General features: G+C 46.8%; 2 protein-coding genes across 3 annotated transcripts; both read left to right on the forward strand.

Annotated features, from left to right (window-relative positions):
• The first annotated feature begins 12 nt into the window (after positions 1 to 12).
• On the forward strand, positions 13 to 2,307 carry cbr1 (carbonyl reductase 1). Of its 2 annotated transcripts, none has more exons than XM_023796663.2 (4): positions 13 to 106; positions 227 to 514; positions 933 to 1,040; positions 1,300 to 2,307. In XM_023796663.2, the coding sequence occupies exons 2-4, from the start codon at positions 229 to 231 to the stop codon at positions 1,734 to 1,736; spliced, it is 831 nt and encodes a 276-aa protein (XP_023652431.2). In that variant the 5' UTR covers positions 13 to 106; positions 227 to 228; the 3' UTR covers positions 1,737 to 2,307. The 2 variants fall into 2 exon arrangements, with proteins under 2 accessions (XP_023652431.2, XP_023652347.2); XM_023796579.2 differs by having other exon boundaries at positions 15 to 121.
• Positions 2,308 to 2,740: 433 nt separating this feature from the next.
• Positions 2,741 to 23,984, forward strand: dop1b (DOP1 leucine zipper like protein B). The gene is made up of 38 exons (XM_023791715.2): positions 2,741 to 3,153; positions 5,969 to 6,149; positions 6,253 to 6,434; positions 7,503 to 7,673; positions 8,247 to 8,436; positions 9,646 to 9,744; positions 10,121 to 10,244; positions 10,332 to 10,441; positions 10,596 to 10,707; positions 11,100 to 11,223; positions 11,584 to 11,703; positions 12,009 to 12,099; positions 12,724 to 12,924; positions 13,139 to 13,458; positions 14,087 to 14,490; positions 14,569 to 14,840; positions 15,144 to 15,296; positions 15,378 to 15,478; positions 15,572 to 15,762; positions 15,873 to 17,388; positions 17,543 to 17,642; positions 17,793 to 17,984; positions 18,082 to 18,207; positions 18,318 to 18,452; positions 18,568 to 18,623; positions 18,729 to 18,833; positions 18,935 to 19,001; positions 19,097 to 19,247; positions 20,534 to 20,616; positions 20,726 to 20,835; positions 20,929 to 21,078; positions 21,347 to 21,408; positions 21,489 to 21,617; positions 21,722 to 21,858; positions 21,982 to 22,034; positions 22,119 to 22,268; positions 22,651 to 22,783; positions 22,875 to 23,984. The coding sequence occupies exons 2-38, from the start codon at positions 6,012 to 6,014 to the stop codon at positions 23,118 to 23,120; spliced, it is 6,804 nt and encodes a 2,267-aa protein (XP_023647483.2). The 5' UTR covers positions 2,741 to 3,153; positions 5,969 to 6,011; the 3' UTR covers positions 23,121 to 23,984.
• The last annotated feature ends 1,044 nt before the right edge of the window (positions 23,985 to 25,028 follow it).

The following is a 25,028-nucleotide window of genomic DNA, read 5'->3' on the forward strand; positions in this document are numbered from 1 at the left end:
CGGGTTGTGTGGCGCCGCTTCCGCTCATGCGCAGTTTGATCTTGAGCAAAGGGGGCGTAAACAAACGAAGAGCGTCTCAGTCACAAGCGGCTCCAAAACATATTGAGTGAGTCCTCCAACAGTAAGTAGTAATAAACATAATGCTTGAAGTGGGGTGCATTTTGACATTGTTACGAAACGCAAACGTAAATACTGAAGACATCTTCTTATGCTTGTTTCCCAACAGGAATGTCTGTGCCCAAAGTTGCATTTGTCACCGGCTCCAACAAAGGTATAGGCCTTGCGGTGGTACGGGCAATGTGCAAGCAGTTCCCTGGGGACGTGTATCTGACCGCCCGGGATGTGAGCCGAGGCACAGCGGCGGTGGAGAGCCTGAAGGCGGAGGGGCTACACCCCCTGTTCCATCAGCTGGACATCACAGACTCAGCGAGCGTGCGTGTTGCACGGGATTTCCTAAAGGAAAAATACGGAGGCTTGGACGTGCTAATCAACAATGCAGGAATAGCTTTCAAAAGTAACCAAACAGGCGTTTTCATACGTGCACGATCAGCACAATAGACCTTACATCTTATATATATTGATTTCAGGGGTGTGGATGAGACAGAACCGGGAGGGGGGCACAATGAAAGTTGTTGACGCGGAGGGGGTGTGTGTTGCGCTGCGAGAGCGGTAAAAGTTGTCGACCTTAGAGGGGTAGATGAACACCCCTGCGTAAGTGGATACATTTCCAGGACATTGCACATCATTATTTGGTGCCAGGGATCTACTGTCAATTGACGGAAGAGGTGGGATGTCCGAGTACAATAGTACAGGAACTTTGCCACCTATCCATTAATTATGTTCTTCTTTGCGGTAGAAATTATTGTAATGGGAAATACATTTGTCAGGTTAATGGTGCCTTTGTAACTGAAGTCAACTTACTTCTCTCCAAGTGGCTGACAGAACACCCTTTGGCATCCAAGCTGAAGTGACCCTCAGAACCAACTTCTTTGCCACCAGAGATTTTTGTAACGAGTTTCTCCCCATCATCAAACCAGGAGGTAAGATAGGCAGGCAGTGGTCATGAGCTTGGTGTCTGTGAGGTCCTGTGAGGTTTTGTTTTATTGTGTCAAATAGTCATTTCGCAAATAAACAGAATAGTCTGCGTTTTAAATGTGTGAATATTGTTTTCATTCGGCGACTCAGTTAAAGTTCTGTTTTTACTCTCCAGATAATAGTAACTCATTGTCTATAAAACCAAATAAGGACTTTAATCAACCAGTTAAGCTGCGAGACATTGAAGGTGCCGTTTGCCCACAGGCAGAGTGGTGAATGTGTCCAGTGTGATGAGCTCTGTCGCCCTGAACCGCTGCAGCCCTCAACTTCAGGCCCGTTTCCGCAGTGATGACATCACAGAGGATGAGTTGGTGGCGCTCATGCAGCGCTTTGTGCGGGAGGCCCAGGCGAACGTGCACACGAAGAACGGCTGGCCTGAGACGGCTTACGGTGCGTCCAAAATTGGCGTCACCGTGCTCTCCAGGATCCACGCTCGGCAGCTGCGTCGGGACCGGCCCACAGATGGGATCCTGCTCAATGCCTGCTGCCCCGGCTGGGTGAGGACCGATATGGCAGGACCCAATGCCACCAAGTCTCCAGATGAGGGCGCTATCACGCCCGTCTACCTTGCTCTGTTACCAGCAGGAGCTGAGGAGCCACAGGGCCAGTTTGTGTCTGAAAAGCAGGTGCAGGTGTGGTAGGAAGTGGAGCTGCCTCTGGGACATAAGTACCTCCCCAGTCATCACTCCAGCTTGGTAGTGCAATTTATATCTGATTTACACATTATTGTGTTTGTATCAACTACTGGTTAATTAATTTGATTGATGATTAGTTAATTTATGCTAATCAAAAACTACTGACAGGGTGATTTAGAAATGTATTCTAAGAAATATTTATTAGGAAAGTTGGTTAACTGTGATAACTTTTCATGTTTCTTATGAACTGCCAACTTTGTCACAATTTAAACTTTGAGGAAATAAAACTGAGTAGGAAATACTTTTTTACATTTGAGTTTAAAGTCATATTGTCAGAGGTACTAAATGTTTGTACTCCCCGTTAATGATTTGGGGGATGTGTGTGGCTTTGTAGACTTGGAGTGTCACTGTTAGACCCTTGAGCAAAGTTCTTAACCCTAAAAACTGCTCCAGAAGTGCTTTGCTCTCGCCTGTATTTGTGCATCTCATTGTAGAGCAAGATGGGATATGTGTCAACTAAAGAATTGCTATTTTCCTGTATTTGTAAAAATTATAAATAAAAGTCTCCTATGCATCAGTTTTCGAATCACTTTTCCTGGTCTGGGTCACGGGGCCATAGAAGGATACGGGAAGTTGCATAATGTATAATAAAAATACAGTGAAATTCCTAAGTACATAATTGATGATAGCTTTACAAAGTACACCACAGAATCACAGAATATGCGATTTACACATTTTTATGAAATTGCTAATTAGCGCTGATGATTGAATCGGAGAATATAAAATTAAATTCGTAGTTATACCACGTTGCATTTATATTACAAGCACCGTCCTGACCGCTTCCGCAGTTTCATGCAGAGAATTAATGGTGCCTAAAGCGAAACCAGTTTGTCATTGTGGATGTAGGCGAGTCTCGGTCGGCAGAGGTGTTTGACAGCGAGGAGGCTGGCAAACAATGCAGATCCGGGAGCTAACCAATGCGTGTATGGGGGTGTGTCTTCATGTAACTATTTTTGTGTGCGCGTTTTTCTTCAATACTGAAAATACCAATTTTTAATAATAATATTTAACGTTTAGAGAATGTAGAACATCCAATCTCTTTTCATTTATGGCTCGTTGAGGGGGGGAGGAGGGGAAAACAAACCAGCTCTCACCCCTTGATCACACCGTGGGTGTCCCCAGGAAGCATCCCGTCTGCGTACTGTCAGCTGAGCGTAGGATTGCGGTCCATCTTTCCCAGCTTAGCCCAAGTTCCATCCGACGACCTGGCCTCCGACAATGCTTATTTTGGTGACAGTCCTGCTTCATTGTGCAGTTTAAATCGGTGGGAAGGTTTTCTCATTCGGTACCGGTATTTTTTTCCAGCGTCGACACCCTTAACGGACAGCGGGGAACAACACCCCATGAAGAGTGGCTTTGTGCGGTAAGGGAGATTAAAGCGCTTTTCCGTCCCATTAAGGTATCTTTGCTGTGCCACCTTTTTGTGCTGGATGCCCTGAAAGCTCATTAGCGGTAATATGACGTGAGCACCAAATCCCGTAGCTGTCCTTTTAAAATAGGCAGTAAAATAGGTAGCACATCGATAATCCAGAAAGAATCAGCACGGAGCTACGCTTTTATACAGTATATGTTCATTTGGTGATGTTTTTGTGGACATTTTGGCCTGCATGTATGTGTAATAGCACAAAGGGTTTGTGTAAGATATGAGGTTGCAGGGAATTGTTGAAATGAGGCACACCAGCCTGCATTGCAGTAACAACCGTCGGTTTGCAAAGGTCCTCAGGGGCTCTGAATGAGACATCACACGGAGCTGGATTATTGGAAACTGGGTGTCAGTGATACAAGTGCGACGTTTCATTTACAGTTTGTAATTCCTCGTGGTGTACCTATCTAACCAATATATATTCACACATAAGCCCTATCCGTTGTTTTCATAAACTAGATCAGTACCAGACACTGAAACAAAGTTAACACAGATAATTAAAAGAGAAAAGATGTGTTGTGGATAGATATGGATGTCTAGAGAGGTGTTTTTGGGGTCAGTTATTATGCTGTGTGAAACTGGACTGATATAGATAACCTGCGACTTAAGTCATATCAAATGACAGATATCCCCAAGTGTTATAGCTAAACAGAGAGTGAACAAAATGCGTATTCTAAATAAACTCAGTTTCTGGAACTGTCTGTTTTAACCTGGCATCGCCTTCCTTGTGTAGCATCTTAGAATCTTGGCAGTTCCCAAATCTCCAAATATACTGTATGTTTCCTGCTTTCTCAGGCCCTTTAGTGTCTGTGTTCATGAGGCAGGAAAGGAAAGGGCAAAATATGAGGCATGGATGACAAGGGCTTCAGGGGTAATGGAGTTACTTGGGAAGCTAGCCAGCAGACAGATAATGTAGTAACGAAATGAACACAAAATGGATTTGGGTCTTGATAAGTGGTCATAGAGCTATATCCTAAGAAACGGCCTAGCTTGCTATTAGTGTCTCCATGCCTGGCAATATTGTTGAATAAAAACCTGGGGAATTCACTCTGTTTAATGAAACAAATTCTTACATGTGTTTATGTTTTTGGCAATACAGCAAATACCCACATTACAGAAATATGTACACTACCTGTTAAAATTTTTTGCACACCACAGGTTATTACCACTTTTCCATTTATTTCATAAACTGCTGATTTTTTTATTTCTTGTTAAGCTTTGGGAGGTTAAATGAACAACTATAACTGAAAAAATAAGTCAAATAAAACAAGTTTCCTTTATAACATGGAAAGAGTATGTAACAGTGCATGTCTGACATCCTATTAACTGGTTGTGTGGTGATGGCAGAGTCAGATTCTAGGCTGTCCTTTGACTTTAAATGCACTAGTTAACTGTTTCATCCCATGAAACAGAGCAGTATTTAATGTCTCTTGTAGAAAGAATGCCTCAAATTTGCTTCTCTTTCTGTTCCTTCATTTTTGTTCTTTCTCAGTTAAGGGTTTTAATCTTCCTTCTTCTAACTGGTGTCAGCCATCTTTCACAGACAGCAGTAAAACTCTCAGGTTTCATTCAGCCTTGGTGAGCCCACACGTGGGTCATAGCCACCCACCCTCTAAGTACACAGACACATTCTTCACAGCCTTACCCTACACCTCCTATCGATCCTCATAGCTGGTGAGGTGTTTGCAGCAGGAGTGGTCAAAAGGCTTCTCACTGGAACTCACTGGTCACTACTTTTGCTAAACATGTCAGTGAGGCACATGTGACAGTCCACACTGCTCTGCAGTTTGCCTTCCTGCTTGGTCTGCTGTTGCACGGGTCACGTGACCTTTTGATAATGTTAGCCTCCAATCCCTGTGTTGATCAGCATGGTTGCCATAGCGTCTTCTCTTCCATATGGGGATTGGGGTTCCTTAGCTAGTCCACAGTTCCTCTTTGCTCTTTAACTCTTCCAAATGCTGTTGTGTGGCCCTGAGGTGCAGTCCGACCTAACTGGCCAGCTGATTTGCTATATAGATGTTACCCCGCAGCTTACGGTGAAGTTAGTTACACGGGACTGGTTGATCAGAAGAAACTGAGTACAAATGAGATGATCTAGCATGCAGTGTGTCACTCCTGAGTTTGGACATTGATTGTCCAACTCATTTAAGGTTCAGTGAGGGAAATACCATGTTCACTGAGCAGACAGTAGCTTGCATATTGCAGAATGGACTGGCTACTCAGAAATTTAGGTAATACAAGTTTGATAGCCCCCTGTAGTGGGCTCTCACAAATACAAAATTCAGTCAATATTCAGCTTTTCTATTGTTATTCATATGGATTCTCTCACTTTTCATTACACTGATGCACACAGAAATGGAGTCTGGGTAGTAGTGTGAGTCAATACTCAGCTTGTATAGTATAGTTTATAGTTATTTTCCTCATTTGTCATCACAGCGGTATTTTAAAGTTTTATTTACAGTGAAAGGATCCGACCTATAAATAGTTTCTCTCAGATGTGTTTCAGATCCTGGATTTGTTTCAATTTTGTTTTGAGTCATTGAGAGCTAAAATGTGACTGCTGTGACTATTTAAAAAGGGGTGCTTTGTGATTTGTGATCCAGTAAGAAAGAATGAAGTCATTGTTTTGTGTGCATGATAACTGAAAGGTCAGAGGACGTAAGGTTCAAGTATAATAGCTGAAGCGCTTCACATGCAGTACCGATGCGGTACCACATCTGCTGTCAGTCTGACCCGCAGTCTCCTGTGTCCTCAGCCTTTCACAGATGCTGAGTATGCCAGGTCTCCACTAAAGCACCATGGACCCAGAAGAACAGGAGCTGCAGAATGACTACCGATACCGGAGTTACTCGGCTGTCATTGAGAAGGCCCTTCGCAATTTCGAGTCCTCCAGCGAATGGGCGGATCTTATCTCCTCCCTGGGCAAGCTCATTAAGGTAGGCTGCTTCGTGACCTCACTCCATTTCCTTTCTTGATAAGCTCGTTCCTTCATCCCATAAATCTGCTGATGTATACTTCTCCTCCCCGCTTCTGGCTCAGGCACTCCAGAGTAACCTAAAATACTCTTTGCTTCCGCGGCGATTGATAATTGGCAAGCGTCTGGCGCAGTGTCTCCATCCCGCCCTGCCCAGTGGCGTGCACCTCAAAGCCCTGGAGACCTATGAGGTCATCTTCAAGATCATCGGCACCAAATGGCTTGCAAAGGACCTCTTCATATACAGGTAGCATGGTCTGTGTTGTTTTGAGGTGTGTGTGCTGGAGGCCTGGGTTGAGCCAGGCAATTCAGACTATCCACACGATTCTCTTGTGTGGTTCCCCGATGGTGGGACAAACTGCCAAACAACACTACCAGTCAAAAGTTTTGGCACACAATGAGATTTCCTGCTTTTGCATGTTACTCACTTAACATTTACTAGAAATACACTCAATATTCTTTGCTAACAAATACATTTACAGTATGTTCACCATTTGAGGACCTCTATTAGAAAGAAAATGTCATATCTTTGATTCATCAAAGTAACCTCCTCTATTAGTTATAACAGCAAAGCAAAGTTGAGGCATTCTTTCTAAAAGGGACATTAAATACTGCTCTGTTTCATGGGATGAAACGGTTAACTGGTGCATTTAAAGTTAAAGGACAGCCTAGAATCTGACTCTGCCATCACCACACAACCAGTTAATTGGGTGTCAGACGTGCACTGTTACATGCTATTTCGATGTTATAAGGAAAACTTGTTTTATTTGACTTGTATTTTCATTTATGGTTGTTCATTCAACTTTTAAATACTTAACAAGAAAAATCTGCTGTTTACGGAATAAATGGTGGTAAAAACTTTTGACTAGTAGTGAATGTCTGGTCATCAAACTCCTTAACCACCTTCAAGAACCGCCTCAAGACCCATTTGTTTCATGAATTTATTTAGCCTGATGCCACTTCACATTCCTGGAATGTTCTTATGTTACACTTCTGGTCCTTGAATAGTCTTATTAGGTTCTTGCTTTGTTAGAAGTTGTTGTGTAGCTCTAGCTTCTCCATTACTTACACTTGTACCTGGGCATTCATTGAAAGCTCTCCGCCTAGTTGATTCCTTGGCAGCAATTGTGTTTTCGATGTGCTTTTTTGCATGACTTGTACATCACTTTGGACAAAAGCGTCCACTAAATGTGTTAAATGTAAATGCAGACGTAAATGAGCCCCGAACAGCAGGCTTGTAAGCTGCTTTGGTCATGACATGACATGCATGATTGCCGGTGTGTGGAGATGCCTGACCAGCCTCTGTCTCCCACAGCTCTGGACTCTTCCCGCTCCTGGGCCATGCAGCCATGTCTGTAAAGCCGGTTCTTCTAGCTCTATATGAGCGCTACTACCTGCCCCTTCAGCACGCACTCTTACCCAGCCTGCAGGCCTTCGTAACCGGCCTGCTGCCCGGCCTAGAGGAGGGGCTGGAGGTGTATGACAGGTACGCCGTGTCCGTCTGTTCGGGTATCACAGACACACATAGGTGTACATACTCCTAGATGCTGTTACACATTGAAATCCCTGTCGGGGGTGAAGTGGTAGGTGGGGGTGGGCCTGGGCCTGGGCCCCCCCTCCGACTACAAATCTCACATGTGTGTAAAACATCTGTGAAGATTAAGGTGTTGTTGTCATGCAAACTGTGTTTATTCATGACATGCTACTTTTATGTCTCTCATTTTCATGTATACAATCTCATTATGGTGGAAGTCATAACAAAAAAAATATTTAATACGGTACTTAAAACAATTTTGAAATGAAATAGTTTGTAATGTTTTTTTAGTCAAACTATGTTTTTGAGGCATGTATTTAATGAAAAAGCATGTTTGTGGAATTTGCTAACTATTGCAGTGCATGATGGGTATGATATTTGGGTACGATATCTGCAACTATGTATAGGCAGGCCCTAGAAGTGAATTTGGAAAGGGGGGGTGGGCATGGTCTATTTTTGCCCCAGTTCCCAGTGTATAGTTGTTCACCACTGATCCCTGTACTGACGTGATTGTCTTGAGCACAGGACAGATACCCTGCTGCTGAAGCTGTGCGCCCTGGTGGGGCCACAGGTGCTGTATGGGGCACTGTGGGGCAGCATGCTGGTGACCCCCCTGGTGCGTCTGCCTGCTTCCCATTTCATCGTCACGCACTTCGACAGGATGGCCCCGGGCCGGAAACAGAGACACATGCTGGGCACTAACCATGGACTCGTGGTGAGTGTTTATGCGTGGATGTGTGCATGTCTGGGCAGGGGAGTCTAATTAATTTGTGAGACCTACTGTGTTAAATGTTACATTAAATGGCCATATAAGTATGTGGGTTAATTAGAGGACTAGCCTAATTTAAAGCCAGTTCAGACTTCACTTTCCTGTGTGCACTTTTGGTTGCGGATGAGGGGACGTGACGTCATTTTCGTCATTGGGGCTTGGCTGCGGACAACTGCAGCCATGCACGTGTAGCGCAGCCCACGCGCAGGTCGACTGCGTATGCACAAGATAATTCATTACGTATTTCCAGTAGGTGGCAGCGTGGAGTTTCACAACTCTGCGGTCAACGACAAAAGAGTAGAGGATGAATAGCTGTTATTGTTGTAGTATTTCATTTGCCTTGAAGGTCGGAAGTCGGAGTTGGGAATGATGTCACACCCGAGTTAACCACGTTCCAGTAGAGCAAGTCAGAAAGCCATTTAGCAATACCAGGCACCCGTTTCAAAGGGCAAGATTTCTTGTTTAGCCGGATGACTTCGGATTTAAGGCGGATTTAACATACCCCAGATTAAATGGGCTTTATCTTTGGTTGCTTACATTTTGAACAAAAGAAGTTAGTGACTATCATAGGGTGCCTTTCCACCGCCAAGGCCAGGTGCTCAAACCAGTGACCATGTGATCACAGGCACTGAGGCTTAAACCCAAATGAAGTGTGGTCCTATCCCTGAGCTACATCTCTCAGCCAGCAATGGCAACAGCATCAAGAGCTTTTCTTCTCAACCACAGGTGAAGTGATTGTGAAGGTCAAACCTGATTATCCAACACCAATACCCGACTTGAATGGCAGCAGATCCCATCAGCAATATTCCAACTTCTAATGGAAAGCCTTCCCAGAAGTGCAGAGGCTATTATAGCAACAATGGGCCAGCCAACCTCATATTAATACCCTTTGGTTTTGGAATGAGACGTTGGACAAGCCGGTATTCAGATACTTCTGGCCATGTAGTAAACTGCTTTGTAAATGTGACTAGATTGAAAGTACATTGAATATGACATCTTACAGGTTTTGCTTTTACTCATTTATGTTGAATTGTACATTAATATTAAGATAATATCGATTCCTATGTCCTCTTTTTATGTATGTCTGTGGGAGATCATGGCGTGTCCGTGGTCTGATTAAATGTCCCTGAGCATCTCTCTCTCTCTCTTCCACAGATGAAGTCCATCTGTCTCTCCCTGCAGGACTCCAACCTGCTGGTACAAAGGAATGTGTTGGAGATCCTCCTCTTCTTCTTCCCCTTCTGCACATGTCTGGTCTGTGTTTTTTGATTTGATGTTTTATATTGTTTTGCACTTAATCATTTTATTTCTCTTTATAAGAGTGGGTTAAATGGGATATATTAAACATTGAGTTTTGTAACTTTGTAAGGGTTCTTTTATTTTGAAGGATTTTTGTCACATGCAGGCTACAGCTTACAATTTGACCAACTCCGCCATAATAAACATAAATGTAGCAATAAAAAAATAAAACAGAAAAAGCAACAATATACAAATATATAATAATAATAAGGAATAGAAAGTTATACTGAAAAAGCAATAAAAACCAGATATTTGTAAAATAAGATAAGCACATTCTTGAACTTTATTCAAGGTCCTGATCAGTAGTTCTGTTTTGTCTCTTGTTCCCCAGGACCCAGCAGAAGCCAGCATCCCTTTAACTCACGATGAAGTCATTTCCCTCGTAAGCTCCGCCTTGATGGCCCTGCTCAGGAGGGACATGTCACTGAACAGACGACTTTACGCCTGGCTGCAGGGTAATCTACAAGCTCAGCGAACGTAGGTGTGTCTGAGGCTCACGTTGTTTGTGTGCTCATGCATTTGAGTGTGTTCTGCTGCCACAGGCACTGACTCCAAAGGAAGCATGGTAGCCGCAGACCCCAACCTCTCTGCCACGCTAGAGGAGCACATGACCTTCTACTTTGAGCACTATTCCAAGGAGCTGCTGCTGGAGGTCAGTTTTACTATCATCAGCCGGGTTCCTGATTAGTGTTTATTATCATAATAATCACGTTGTGCTGGTTATGCGCAGGTGTATTACTGTGTGTGTGCTAATGTGCTACTGGACTGGGTGGCTTTGGGAATGGTTCGCGACGTTGTCCACACAGGCCTTGATTAGCATCCTCAAACTGAAGAACGCCGAGGTGGATCCAGAAAACGTGATGGTGTTTCTCAGGCCTTTCCGCATCATCATCAGCTTGCTGGACAAGCCAGAGATAGGTGAGATTGGAGAGACATGTGGGTCATGAGATTCTACACGTAAGTGTAGAATATTTACCTAACTTGAAGTACCTTTGTCGTCAGTTCAGAATCACAGCCTTCAGTGGGTCATTTCTGCCCAAAAATAGAACTTACTTACCACCTTCTGGACATTGAGCAATATTCTGAACTCTGATCTGTCCTGGTAAGCAGGGAGGATGATAGCAGGTCATACTCTGGGTAGGAGGGTCCTAGATTCAAATCCTGCAGTTGGCAGGGGGATGTCACCATTGGGGTCCTTCAGCAAGGCTCTTGTCCCCTAATTGTTCCAGGGACTAACTGGCCCTGCTTCCTCAACTGTACGTGGATTTGGATGAAAATGTACTTCTGCATGTATACCTTTGCTGTCACAGGTCCAAAGCTGACAGAGGCCCTGATGTTGGAGGTGGTTCGGGCACTGTACACCTACGTCAGGGACATGCTGGGGGAAGAAGACAACACATTAGAGTCCTGCCTGTCCAAGAACCAGCTGGCCAGGTGAGGGTGGAGGATTCTTCAGGTACCGTTTTCATCATGACCAAAGGCAGAAGTGACTGCGAGTTGCAGCCCCTCTCATGTAGTGTGTCACCTGACTCATGGACACCAGCGATTGGCTGGTGGTAGGGCATGTTAAATGGAGCACAATCCATGCTCAATGGATACTGGGAAAAACAGCTGTGTGTGATGTTTGTAGTTACTAAGGAGTGTTATAATGTAATAAATGACTGCTGCTACTAGCTTAATTTCAGGGGTAAAATGTGAGGATTTGCCTGCGTTTCTGGATCACGCTACAGACGAATTAAACATGAAAGCATGACTTTAATCCCAGGATGCCTTGCGCTCTATTCCACTGTACAGTAAGATCAAAGAAAACAAAAATGCATTGGAGATCATTAAGACTGCCAGCATGCTGATTTCATCTCTGAACGGCGAGTTCCTGTGGGACTTCATGACCAGGCACTTTCAGGCCAGTCTCAGGTACATCATTTCATCTCCACCGATTCTCCACAGGTGGCTTATCATGACACTAGTGTCATAGCAGTTAAAGAGCTGGCAGTGTGACCAAAATGCAGCAGATACTGATTTCTGTTCTGCCCTTGAGCTGGGTACTGAATTCCTTTAGTAAATGTCTAGCTGTGTTCATTGCAAGCTATGAGAGTCATTTAAGAACAGTCTGTTTATTTACTAAGTGTATGACAATGCAAATAATAAATTAATCATTATTAAAAGTCCTTCCACTAGGTGGCTTCCATATGACCTGTGTTTATATTCATACCTGGCAGTGTGGAACCATCGGGACAAGACAGGGGTGCCCCGCCCTCCGTGTGTGAGGTGTCAGTCCTCATTATGTTCCTGCTGGAGGTTGTCAGACTGGTAGGCAGCTGTGTCCTTCATGCACAAGTGAAGTGATGAATGCATTTCCTCATGGGATGTTCATGGTTTCTTTATGTGAGGTTTTTATGCCTGAGAGGCACATTACCTGATTGGCTTGTCTGTATCTCTACAATATACCTGTAATACCTGATTGAATTGTAAGCATCCCTACAGAATTCATATTTTCATATTGTATCTGATTGCCTTGTCAGTTTCTGAGGTCCACACAGGGCAGCGGTTGGTCCAGATGTGGACCGAACTGCAAGTTAAGCCAGACCCAGCCGATAATGCACCGATAATAAACCAATATGGTTAACGTGCAAAGGCTAAGTGCGGTTTGAAATACAAAAAGACAACGTTGAAACACCAAACTTCGCACATACATAACTCGTTATAATCTTGCCTCCTCTCCCATGACAGAGAGGTGAACGATCACCAAGCGTTAAAAGGTCCCTATTTCTGTTATAGATTGATCTCTATATGGAAAGTTATTGTTAATTCATTCAAGTTCATGAAATGCTCTGACTTTGAACAACAATCTGATGCGGACTTTTGATCCAGAAGTTTGAGTACCTGTGACGCAGAGTATCTAAGTGGCTCATTTTGTCTCTGCTTTACCCCAAGGAGCTATACTCCGAGATTCAGACACAGTACTTGCCCCAGATGCTGTACAAAATCCTGCAGGTGCTGCAAGCCCATCTGGCTGCATTCACGCTGCCTGAGCTCAACCAGGCCATGCGTACCGCCTTCATGGTCCTCAGCAAAATCCGGATGCCTGTGGCCTACATGGACATGGAGGCAAAGCCCCAGATGAAGACTCGCAAGGTTAGCTAATCAGCTAGTGAGCTGGGAGGAGCTAACTCACACTCTCAACCTTAAGAAAACTATTAAATAAATGCAGTTTTATAAACAGGTTATGTAAATTGTTAAGATGAGGGGGTTGACTAACACACTTGATATTAACAATTTAGATCTGTGATCTGGTTATGATGCTCTCCTGGTTCTTGAGATCAAATTACTGTTGGGTTTCCTATTGCAGACTATGGAGAACAGGAGATATCAGGCAAGTGAGGAGCACAATGTCGATGAAGGGGACATAGAGGAAGGGGAGGAGCCAGATCTGGGCGCACTGAATGAAGGGGCGTGGCTGGAGGCGGAGCCTGGAGACACATCCCTGCCCACCGTGAGCTCTGAAGACAGCGGCTTGGGCCTCAGTGCCTCCACCTCCGAACAGCACTTGTCCCAGCAGAAGGTGGCCCCAGAGGCGTGTCCAGCCCAGGACAAAGTGTGGAGGAAGGGGGGCAGCATGGAGGACATGGCCCGGTGCATGCAGGACATCCTGGACTCTTTCATCAACAGGTAGGGACAGATCAGACATGAGCTGGCCTAGTGCTACAATGTTGTGCTTCTGCGTAGATCTTTAACGTTGGGTGTTTCTCAACATGAATACTTGACCGCGCTTGTGTTCTCGTGTCCCCGTTTTACGGCGTCTTCCACTGCCCAAGACCAGTTCCAATACTAAGAACACAGGTACAGAGGACGGTAAAGATCCCAGGATGTCATTCTTGCCCCAGATACATCAGTTGTATTCTAGCCAAACGAGACCAATCGCATGATTTACTGCACCCCAAGTGAGCAAGACCAGTCTTGCCAAGACCACAAGTACGATTTTTGTGTTCTCGTTATTGAGAAACACCCTCTGTCTCCTTTCTCTTTCTTTTAGCTGGTACACACCTGGTATCGATGTGACTTATGTCATCTCCACAGCTGAGTCTAACCCAGTAATTTTGGATGAAAAAACCTGGTCATAGAGTTCTCATATGTAGATATTATTATGTTGTATTTTTATACCTAAAAGTAAGGAATTTTAATTGATGCTTTAGGTATATGTCATTTTACCTTACAGGCTAACCCATGGCAGGGTAACCCAAGTCTCCTTGGTTTTCATCAGTCTAAAGTTTCTCTTCCCCCCAACCTGTCCTCCCAGATACCTGCTGCGTTCAGTGGGAGAAGAGAAGAAGCAGCAGGAAGGTAGCGAGGCTACCGGCATAGACCCCGCAGGCCCGAAGGCCCTGGCAGGACAGAGAAGCAGCCGCGAGCAGCTTCGAGAGAAGCTCACAGAGCTCTTCACGCCCAACATGCAGAAGCTGCAGCAGCTGGCTGACTCAGCCTTCCCGTCCTCCAGGAGGCGCCAGAGGAGAGGGAGCGAGGGTGGGGCCAGCCTGGAGTGGGGGGCTGGCTGTCTGTCTCGGGACAGAGCGGAGATTTCAGAGTCCTGTCGGCAGGCTTTCGGAACCACCTGTCACCTGCTGCTGGAGTGCAGCACATTCCCCGTGTACCTCTTGGAGGACGAGATCGAGGTCCTGTACGCAGCTACGTTCCAGAACACCGGTGAGTCCGATGATGTATGCAGCCAGGTTCCAGAATATCATCAAGTCGGACCAACAAAGTTTCCTTTCTTCCCATCAGGCAATGATAAATGTAGCCTTCCGTCATGGCTGAGGTCCCTGATGACTCTGTGCTGCGTTTCGAAGGACAGTCAGATTCAGCATGTGGCCATATCCTCGCTTCTAGAGCTGGTCAGCCACTCTCAGTCCTTGGCACTGGTCATGAAAGATAAGTACCAGCGATACAAGGACTCAGAGAGCAACCCCTTTAGTGGACGTCTGCAGATGGTGACAGTGCCACCTGTCAGTCCTGCCCTCCTCAAGGCCATGGAGGAGGACACAGATTTCTATCAGGTATCAGGAACCCGAATGGCGGTTGATTGACTGTTTCCACTGATGGCTACATGTGTAGTTCCCTCCTGGATTTTAAATATGGAATTTGAATCTGACCTTTGTTCTGGTGCAGTATTTCCCAATCCAGTCCTGGTTACCCACAGTCGGTCCATGTTTTTGCTCCTGCCAAGCTCCCTGCCAGACAGTCTACATTTTTGACTCCCTCCCGGCTGTGGGACCCCGAGGACCAGATTGGGAAACACTATTTTAGTGGATTCTTGTTCATTTGCCTGTGGAAATGAGGAAGCCTTGCTCTCCCCAAAGCGTGTGGCGCAGGTGCTGTGGGCACAGCTGGACTCGGAGCAAGGAGATTTGCACGTTTCCTGCGTGGAGCTCTTCTACCGGCTGCACTGCCTGGCTCCGTCCGCCTCCGTCTGCGAGGACATCATCTGCTTGGCGCTGCAGCACAGGGAGAAGGTAAGAGTACCTTACCGCAAGCGGCATACGTCAACCTTCGTAGATGTACTCAGGAGGTTGAGATGGGCGGTTCTGTTGCAGGCCGTCCAGCTGGAAGCTCTGCGCAGGTTCTCCGTTCTGTGGCATCTGACCCGGGATGTCCAGACCACCATGGCCACGTCACTGAACCGCTCCTTTGACAGGTTTTGCCTCCCCGTGGCTGTTTTTGTTTGAGGTCCCACTCAGCACCAGGTGCTGGAGCTGCTTCGTTGACGCTACACTCTGGTGTTTCGCAGATCGCTCTTCGTAGTTTTGGGCCGCCTGAACAGCTCGGATGGGTCAGTCAGTACGACAGCGCAGAGCTGGCTGGTCCGTGCCCTCACCCTTGGCGACGTCACCCGGATCCTGGAGCCGGTTCTGCTTCTGCTGCTGCACCCTGAGACGCAACGCTGCTCCATTCAGTGCACCTGGGAGAACCTGACCACAGGTGAGTAACTACCAAGGGCTGAACTCGCTGTCCCCATTTAGACTCTTAGCATGACAACTGTGGGACTTCTCAAGGCTTCCGATACAAGTCTGTATGCTTGTTTTCTTCAGGAACCCTGAGAATGGTAAACCACAAGGGCAGTTCATTGCATTATACTTCCGGGAGTTCTGCGGATGTCATGGCAATGGAGAGCCTATCAGAGGAGAGGCTGCTGACCTGGCTGATGGCGGTGGACCGCGATACTCTGTGGGCGGAATTGGAGCATATCCCAGAGACTATGAAGGTCCCAGATTTTTCAGTGGAGGGGGACGGTGAGAATGAAGACAGGATGGAAAATGAAGGGTGGAGACGGGAGTTGGGGGAGGCGGAGGGGGAGAGCAGTGAGCACACGGACTCAGCGGACACTAGCGGTGCGCAGCTGTCCACAGAGACCTCCACCTCGGCCTCTGGCACAGCCCCGTACCTCCAGCGCATGGACTCCACCCACACCCAGGCTTCCGAGTCCCTGTCCAGTGAGGACGAGGAAGAGGAGCTAGCAGCCTTGGCCCACCAAAGGCTACTGAAGCAGCAGCAGGAACAGCGGGAGGCTGTCAGCGCGCTTTTCAGACACACACTGCTCTACCTGCAGCCCTACGAGCATGCCCGCATCCTCCGGGCCTTCTCCGTACTAGAGATCCTTGTCCGAACCTGTGGCCGGCCCTTCGTGGAAGCCACATCTACCACTACCCTTGATTCTGGAGTCCCTGCTCATCTTGCTCTGGTCTGCAATCTGTTGTTGCGTCACCAGGAGACGCTGGAGGGTCGCAGCTTCTATGGACGCTGGCCGGCCCAGTCCACAGAGCCCCAACCTCAGGGCCCGCTGATCGAGCTGCTGGCCAACCTCTGCCTGCGCTTCCTACGCTCATACTATCCTAGATACCTGCGTTTGGATGTGCCTCGCCTACAGGGGAACCTCCAGGTCCAGGTGAAGAGCACAGAGGTGCTGACCTGCTTGCTGGGCCAGCTGGTGGACTTGGCCCGGACTCAGGACCAGCCCGGCCTGGAGATGATCCGTCGGCTCCTGTCAGCCAACGGAGTACAGCAGTATGTACTTCTCTCGCTCTCTGCCTCGATGCACGTCAGTCAGCTGCACAGCAGCGACGAGGACGCGGCCGGAGACCCGGAAGGGCCGTCCGAAGAATGCCTGATTGAGCGTGACCCCGATGTGGCTGGAGAACATGCCTTGCAGGTGGAGCTGCTGAAACTGCTGCGGGTGCTGGTGGTTCTGGAGCACCTTGTGGGCCCCGAGGCAGCCACCGAGCAGCACGGGGCCACCAACGCTGCCTCCCCACTGGCACGCGAATGGCAGACAGCCCAGCAGTACCAGCAATCCATCCGTGCCCCGCAGTATGTGCCCGACCAGCCCATCACTGCACAGGGCATGTTCGTCTCAGCTGTCTCCCGTGCCCTGCTGCCGCGACACGGCTACACCATGCACCCGCACTGGGTGGGCTTGGTGTGCGCATCGCTGCCCTATCTGGGCCGCTCCCTCGCCGTCACCGCCACCCCATTCGTCATCCAGATCTGCAAGAACTTGGACGAACTGGTGCACCAGTATGAGCACGAGGCCAACAGGTCTGCCCACAGGTTAGTGCTCCAGATGACATTGCCTCACAAAAACTTGCAAGGCAAGGGTACCATTCAACCTGGGGAATCTATTTTAGGTGCCTGGTGAGGGGACCTGTGAGATCTCTCTGTTAGCCAGATGTGGGAACCCTGAGGATCCGTTGTGTGTCAACAGGGGCAGCGTGAAGAGGAAGGTTGTGACCCCAGATTACCTCCTGACCCTACTGGAAGGCCTGACCACTATCACTCATTATTGCCTCCTAGATAATAGGAAGGTAAGGAACACCCAGAAGCACCCAGTCCCTTCACTGCTTCCCAACCAGGTGTTCCTGCTCCCTCACTACTATGATTATAATGATCACCAAGTTCCATTTCTCCTTATTCCAGGTGAATAAATTTCTGCCTCTCTGCATAACCTCTTATAGCCCCTCTCGACCTCCGATGTGGCGGACCTGCGTAATGCTCGCAACGCCATCCTGGAAGAGCTTCCACGCATAGTCAGCAGTATGGCTCTGCTGTGGGGTGTCATCAGGAGAGAGGAGGGAGCCAGGAAGGGCTCTGACAGCAGCCACGGCCCTGGGCAGGCCTACCATTCTGCCTGCTTCAGGAACATCAGGGTAACAGATGGACGCTGTGCACTTCCTTGGATTTTTGATACAGTCTGAAGGCTTTTGTGACCAGGTGAATGTGACCTGCTTTCCATTTATGGTTCAGATTCTCAGGCAGAAGGTGCTGGAGTTTCTGGAGCCCCTGGTGGGCTTGTTTGGGATGCAGATCATGGCATCTGTGGGTGCTGTGTGGAACAGCAGGAGAAGTAAGAAGAGGCACAGCCAAAACAAGGTGAGTCCATCTGCTCCAGCTTGACAGCCACGTGACCAATGACCTGCGTTACTCCATGACTCGTCTTCCCAATTTGGCGCCTTTTCAGAAAGGGCTTCTGTCTCCTTTAGATCTTGCCGGCCGTCAGTGAGCCTCACCTGACCATCGTGGAGCTCGTGAAGTCTCTGAGCGTGCTCCGTGTTGACACCATTTTGCAGCTGGTGAAAGAGGTTGTGAAGAAGCCACATCAAATAAAGGGAGAGCAGGTGCCGTCTGCTTTGATGTGCATGTTCACTGATGTGTACAGTGAGAGCCAGATGCAACAAAAGTCACACAGACACACGTCCACCAAACCACACTCTATATCTCTCCCCTTTACAGAAGTCCACTCTTGTTGATGTTCCCCTTCTTCAGTTTACCTACACCTACATCCAGAGGTATGAGAACAATGTGAAGACCCCTAAACTTCCTTTATGTACACAAGGGTAAAGCTAAACTCTTAGCATATTGATTCCCATGATCCCCACTGTGCCGTCTTGCAGCATCTCTGCTCAGGTGCTCCAGGAAAATGTCACTCCTCTTCTCTGCCTCCTGAAGGAGTCAGTCCAGATGAATCTGGCTCCTCCTGGACACTTCCTCCTACTGAGGTGAGTCCCAACTCTGTTGCAGGCTGGTCCCCCAGGACCAGAATTTGAGAACCCTATGCTAAAAGCTCATTTTCTTCACTTCTGGTTTCTCTCTGTCACAGGATTCTCAATGATCTAGTGAACAGACTCCCCAATCTAGAAAACAAGAAAGACAACAGAGATGTGCAGGTATGGTGTGACCTAGAGGGAAAGTGTGGAATAGCAGGCTAGCGCTAAGCCACGTGGCCCTGAGGATTCTGCTTCTCCTTGGTGATGGAGTGTAGGAGGTGACCCAGAGGATCCTGGACGCAGTGGCCAGTGTGGTGGGCTCCTCCCTGGAACAAACCAGCTGGCTCAGTCGCAACCTAGAGGTGAAGGCCCAGCCACAGGTGCTCCAGGAGGAGGAAGAAGAAGCAGATGCCGCAGATCTCTATGGTAACTTTGAGGAACTTTGTGGGATCAGGCAAAACTAGGCTTAGGGGAAATGAAGATTTAATCAGTGTGATATCAACGGCCTTGACACACTGTTATTTTTAGCTTTAAGACAGTAGCCTGAAATAATTTAATTGTGTACACTTTTTTATGGCACCAAAAATCTGTTGTGTACTAGAGAAATGTAGACTACATCTAGGCTGGAAATATCACTTATTCACTTAACTTATTAGTGCAGCAACTGTCTTAATTTTTATGGCAAAGATGAACGACCTGGTTGCAGAGAAGACTGCTTCAGTGTTTTGGTTACAAGTCAAGTAAGAAAGGGGATCCATCAAGTTTAAATGAGATCTCTTGCTCACTCACCACAGAGGTCATCATGCAGGTTAATTGGAAATCTAAAGTTACTTAACTTACATGCTCAGCAACAGATGTAAACAGTCTACAAGTCAGACTCAGATGCAGTCGGCCATCGTTGCCGTGTTTCTGACAAGCGCAAATGCAAATGTGTTAGTTTAAGATAAAAGGAATGTTATCAATAGATAAATTGCAAAACATGTGGTGAAAGCTGCTTTGAAATGATAAGTATTTGAGCATCAATATGAGGGCTGCAACCCCAAATACTTTCCAAAAAACTGGCCTGGTGAGTTACTACCAGAAAGCTACCAGAAGGCAAAGTGGCTTTAACAATGGACATGTGATCCAGTGTGAACTTAGTTCATAATCAGTTCATAATCCCCGATTGGAGAATCCAAATAGAATTTTCCCCAAGAGTCACATTGCAGAGAATCTGGCTCATGCATTGCCTTCTGCTATGGTATTGTTCTCTTTATGTAAGTACTAACTGTACCTTTTGCCTATTAAAATTGCACCCTTTACCATAAATCAGACACAGATTTGCAGCCCATACCTGGTCACTATGAACGTCTTAAAAATTCCTTTCTATTCAAAGGAAGTGACCTCTTGGAGGTCATAGCTGACTGTACAGAGGAAGCGACACCAATCAGCCAGAAAATGTAGATTTTAGCTTTCTGTATCAAGGATTTTAAAAATACGAACGAAAATCTATAACATGATTTTAAAAATGGCCTATTAATGATTTTGGAACCATAATTTTGTGCAGCCCCTAGTCAAGACCGCACCGCTGTCACCCAGTCTCTGTGCAGAAAGTCCTATATATTACTGAAATGTTACCAGTTGCCTGTTGCCTCCATACTGCCCTGTATAATACATGCGATGTTTGTGTATGACTTGTGTGCATCACCTGTATGTATGATGTTTCCTCCCAGACGTCGCCGCCCAGCCCAGTGCCGTTGTGTCCTCATCAGCACCATCTGTCTACAGTGTCCAGGCTCTCAGCCTGCTGGCCGAGGTATACCCCCCCCCCCGCCCCCCCCCCACACACACACACACACACACAAACTCGTGATCACAAATGGCAGCCCGAGGCATGTGACTGAATGGTTCGTGTCTACCCTCAGGTATTGGCTCCCCTCCTGGACATGGTGTACCGCAGCGAGGAGAAGGAAAGAGCCGTCCCTCTTATATCCCGCCTCCTGTACTTTGTCTTCCCGTACCTGAGGAACCACAGGTATCCATGGAAACTGTCTCCTTCAGATTATATGTATAGATATGTGAGCATGCGCCAACCACGCCCGTTGCTCCTCTTCGTGTTTCCTGGCAGTGCCCACAACGTGCCAAGCTTTTGTGCAGCAGCCCAGCTCCTGAGCAGCCTGAGCGGCTATGCCTACACCAAGCGCACCTGGAAGAAGGAGGTCTTTGAGCTTTTCATGGATCCTATGTTCTTCCACATGGATGCCGCTTGCGTGACACAGTAAGGTCCCTAGGGGGCAGCGGTTTTGGCTTCCCATTTCTGTCCAGTATTTACTGTTACCTTATACATATTCTGCTGATGCACCACCAGTAAATATTTTAAATATTGTGTCATTTATAATATGTATATACCATCTTTGGAGAATTGTATGTATTAAATTTCTTGTAGGGAAATGAAGTGAAGTGTCGTTAATCAAACATGCAGCATTCCTTAACTTTAATAGCCTGTCTGATATAACCGTTGGACTATTTCCATCTGCTTTCATCAGCTGGAAGTCCATTGTTGACCATCTGTTGACGCATGAGAAGACCATGTTCAAAGAGTTGATGAGTGAGTAATGTGGGGGGTCCTTCATTTCCAGCTTCTGTGAGTACTTTCTAACCGTGTGTTCATCTCTCCTCACCCCTCAGGTCTGCAAAGCAGCTCCTTGAAGGTTCTGTCAGGTCAGGAACAGAAGGCTCTCCTCCTGAAACGCCAGGCCTTCTCTTTGTTCAGCGGTGAACTGGACCAGTACCACCCCTACCTGCCTCTCATTCAAGGTATTGCATGAGGCCCGGTTCTCACGGAGTACTTGGCTGAATCCAGGGGACGACCTCAGGGTTTCTCTTCTTGGTCTAGCATGGGAAACCCCCTCTTTTTGCAGAGCGCCTGACAGAGACCCTGCGGGTGGGCCAGACTCCCTCTGCTGCGGCACAGATATTCCTCACGTTCCGAGTTCTGCTCTTGCGAATCTCCCCTCAGCATCTCACATCATTATGGCCCATTATGATCACAGAGCTGGTGAGCCACGATCCGTAAGGAGGGCAGCTCTTCCTACATTGAATTATGTATGATGTGCCAGATGCATGATGGGTGAACGAAACACCAGAACTGTTACATTTAATTTTGCCTCCTTCCTGTCAGATACGCGCATTTGTTCGGCTGCAGAAGAATCTCCTGGACAATAAAGTTTCAAAGTGAGTTTCCTTTTGTCTTAAAAATGATTCACTTCACTTCAGCTCGGTTCTGACCCGTTTCCCTCCTTCCATCTCCATCTTCAGAGCTGTCGGTCGTGCTGGGGGGGGCCGGGGGGACCCAGGAAGGAATGGAGCCCTGTTCCTCCAGAACGAGCTGGACATGTACCTGTCAGCCTGCAAGTTCCTGGATACGGCTCTGTCTTTCCCACCCGACCGAATGCCCCTCTTCCAGATGTAAGTTGGGAGCATCCGAGGAACTCGTTTACACTGCATCAGGAATTTCACATCCTCAGCATCGGTGTCAGTTTTCTCATGGGCAACCAGGCAGGGAATGATGGCCCTGCATTCTGCTCTTAGTGGCCAATATGTTCTTGCCCCATAATGCATATAAAGGTAGTTTGCTTTTATTTATATGTGCTTTTGGTTGTATATGATGTGACATTGCTTTTTCTGCATTGTGATGTACGCTGATGTCCTCCTTGAAGTTCAGTGGAAAATGAGATGTGCCAGATCACATAGTGGGGGCTCATCCATGCTATCACTGTGCAGATACACTGTAAGCCAGGATAGAGTCTCTGCCCATTATCCATCAGTCTGTCCGCTTTTTCACATGCAGGTATCGCTGGGCATTCATCCCTGAGGTGGATGTTGAGATGTTCAGCGGACCAGACAATGGCTTGATAGAAAGTGAGCCAGAAAGTCAGCCCCATGTGGTTCGGATCCTGGAGGGGCTACGCTACAGATTTGGGGTGAGATACTGCAAGTTTGCGTAAGGCTGTAGTCTTGCTGCAGTTTCTTAAGGCTGTGGCATTCTTACGGTGATGCTATGTTCTGCTCTAGGACCTGAATGGTATGGCGTCCAGTGACAGCACTGAAGAACGTCTGGAGTTCCCCCTGCTGAGGTCATGCTCCATCTCCTGTATCTCTGAGCTGTTACCTTTTCTCCAGATCCTCAGTTGCTCTTTCAGGGGTTCTAGGGAGCTGCACATGCATTCGCCAAAAGTGCAGTACCCTGCCCCCAACAGTGAGGCAGTACTGAGCCGACTGGAAGAGGTCATAGAGGTGGAGTTCCTTGAGACTCTTTGAGCTGGGCTGTTTCATCTTCCTGCCCAGCTCTCCTCTCAGTGTTGTGGTGCCATATTTGCATACATGTGTGTCCTGGGAATGTGGTCAGACTGTCCTATGGCTGATTGGAAGAAGAGCTCCACATCTCACCTGGGTCTGCTCTTCCTGTGCGAGCAATTCTCAGGCTGTGCATTGTGGACGCTGCAGCCTATAGCAATCCACACCCCTACTATGGTGCTGTCCTGCTGGAAAAACTCATGGGGATCAGGAAAAACAAGGAAGAATGAAAAGGAACCGTGTGGGTCACTAATTCCAACAACGTGTTTAAGTGTGTGCTAGGCACATGGACTAAGTCTTTTTAAACATACAGCATCACCGTGCTAATGTGCTCTGTTGACACGCTATAGGAGTGAAAAAACACCAAAAGAACTTTAAAAGCCCTTCGTACCTGTCTTTTGTCCTATACCATGAAGTTCCCCAAAGGCGTATCACAGCTTTGTATATAGAGATGTGCACGCCTATAACACACAGTCCCACTGAATCGAAATCTGTCTTTCGAACAGTGTGCTGGGTCTATTTCTGACCTTATGGGTTTAGAACAAAATGTATCCTGTCAGTGTCCAGGAGGGTTTTCAAGGAATGGACATGAATCAATTTTAAGGATTGAATAACGAAAACACTGTAGCTTTCTTGTCTGCTTCTGTCCCTAATGAATGTTATCCTTCGGTCAGTGAAAGCCTAAATTATGGCAATTTGAAAAATCATAAATTAGTATAATTATGGCATATTATAATAATGATCTGTAAATAAGATTATCTGTGCAAGTGAAATAACCTGGTTAACCTGTTGATCCTCGGTACATTAAAAAATCCTGCAAAAACATTATGACTCTCCATCTACTGCATTTGCTTATCCAGTGCAGGGTTCGAAAAAGCCCAGGCAACAAAGCAGGGGACACACTGGGAGGGAGGCCACTGCGTAACAGGGCACACATGCTATGGATTACTTTGAGACACCAGTTTCCCCAGTTGGCTAAGTATGCACCACATTCTAGTGCCTCAGGGACATTGTATCACTGTCGGAGTCAGACAGCAATCTTGTGTCCCTTCAAGTCGTACTGCATACCATACCAGAGTGTTTTATATGGTTATTTACAGCACTGACTCATGTCACTATAGACCTGCAGAAACACACTGTAAACAAGGGTTTACCTTGTGACAGATTGAACCACCTAGGCTGACTGCCAATACTTTCCTGGTTTCATAACATTTATAATGAGGACATAATGAGAGAATGTATGAGGATTTCATGTCTGAATTAGCCATTGGAAAGGGACATCTGGAACTGTGCCAGATATCTTGTGCACAGAAGATGAAAATGCCATTTGTTGGAAAATTGTTAGTGCCTATCTGGAAAAGGAAGGGTGATCGCCTGGATCGCAGCAACTACATGGAGATAACAGTGCTCTCAGTGCTGAGTGAAGTCCTTGCTAGGGTCATCGTCAACAGGATATGTGATCACATGCTAGCCTGTCAGTGACCAGAGCAGTCTGGTTTTATGCCTAAGAAGTCTACCATCAATGAGATCAGGTGTTTCATAGCTAATCATAGGATCAGCCTTAAGAACTGTGGACCCAGAGACGTCCAACATCCCAGCTGAAGGATCAGCTTTTCTGCATTCTTTTACAATAAATTAGTATCCTCGTTTTCGAAAACCATAGTTACAGCTGCAGCCCCCATACAGTACAGTCAAGTATGTTGTAAAGTTAACCGTGTGCAGATTTGTGTTGCGAAGTTTTGTTATATTTTTATTTCAATTTTATTTTCATTCTATTTCATTGTGAAGACATATGTCAGTTACAATGTGTACTTATCCAAATTAGCAAAGTTGGTGTCCATGTTCTGGCGTTTGCTTATCTGACAGAGATAA

Source organism: Paramormyrops kingsleyae, chromosome 1, assembly GCF_048594095.1.
Source record: "Paramormyrops kingsleyae isolate MSU_618 chromosome 1, PKINGS_0.4, whole genome shotgun sequence".
Classification (NCBI taxonomy): domain Eukaryota; kingdom Metazoa; phylum Chordata; class Actinopteri; order Osteoglossiformes; family Mormyridae; genus Paramormyrops; species Paramormyrops kingsleyae.

Excerpts from the sequence above, each read along its gene's own strand:
- cbr1 (XM_023796663.2), top strand. The coding sequence starts at position 229 with ATGTCTGTGCCCAAAGTTGCATTTGTCACCGGCTCCAACAAAGGTATA. Across the intron at positions 515-932 it reads TGCAGGAATAGCTTTCAAAA|TGGCTGACAGAACACCCTTT; the intron begins GTAACCAAACAG and ends CTTCTCTCCAAG. Across the intron at positions 1,041-1,299 it reads CCCCATCATCAAACCAGGAG|GCAGAGTGGTGAATGTGTCC; the intron begins GTAAGATAGGCA and ends GTTTGCCCACAG.
- dop1b (XM_023791715.2), top strand. The coding sequence starts at position 6,012 with ATGGACCCAGAAGAACAGGAGCTGCAGAATGACTACCGATACCGGAGT. Across the intron at positions 10,708-11,099 it reads GCTGGACAAGCCAGAGATAG|GTCCAAAGCTGACAGAGGCC; the intron begins GTGAGATTGGAG and ends TTGCTGTCACAG. Across the intron at positions 15,297-15,377 it reads CGCTGCAGCACAGGGAGAAG|GCCGTCCAGCTGGAAGCTCT; the intron begins GTAAGAGTACCT and ends GTTCTGTTGCAG.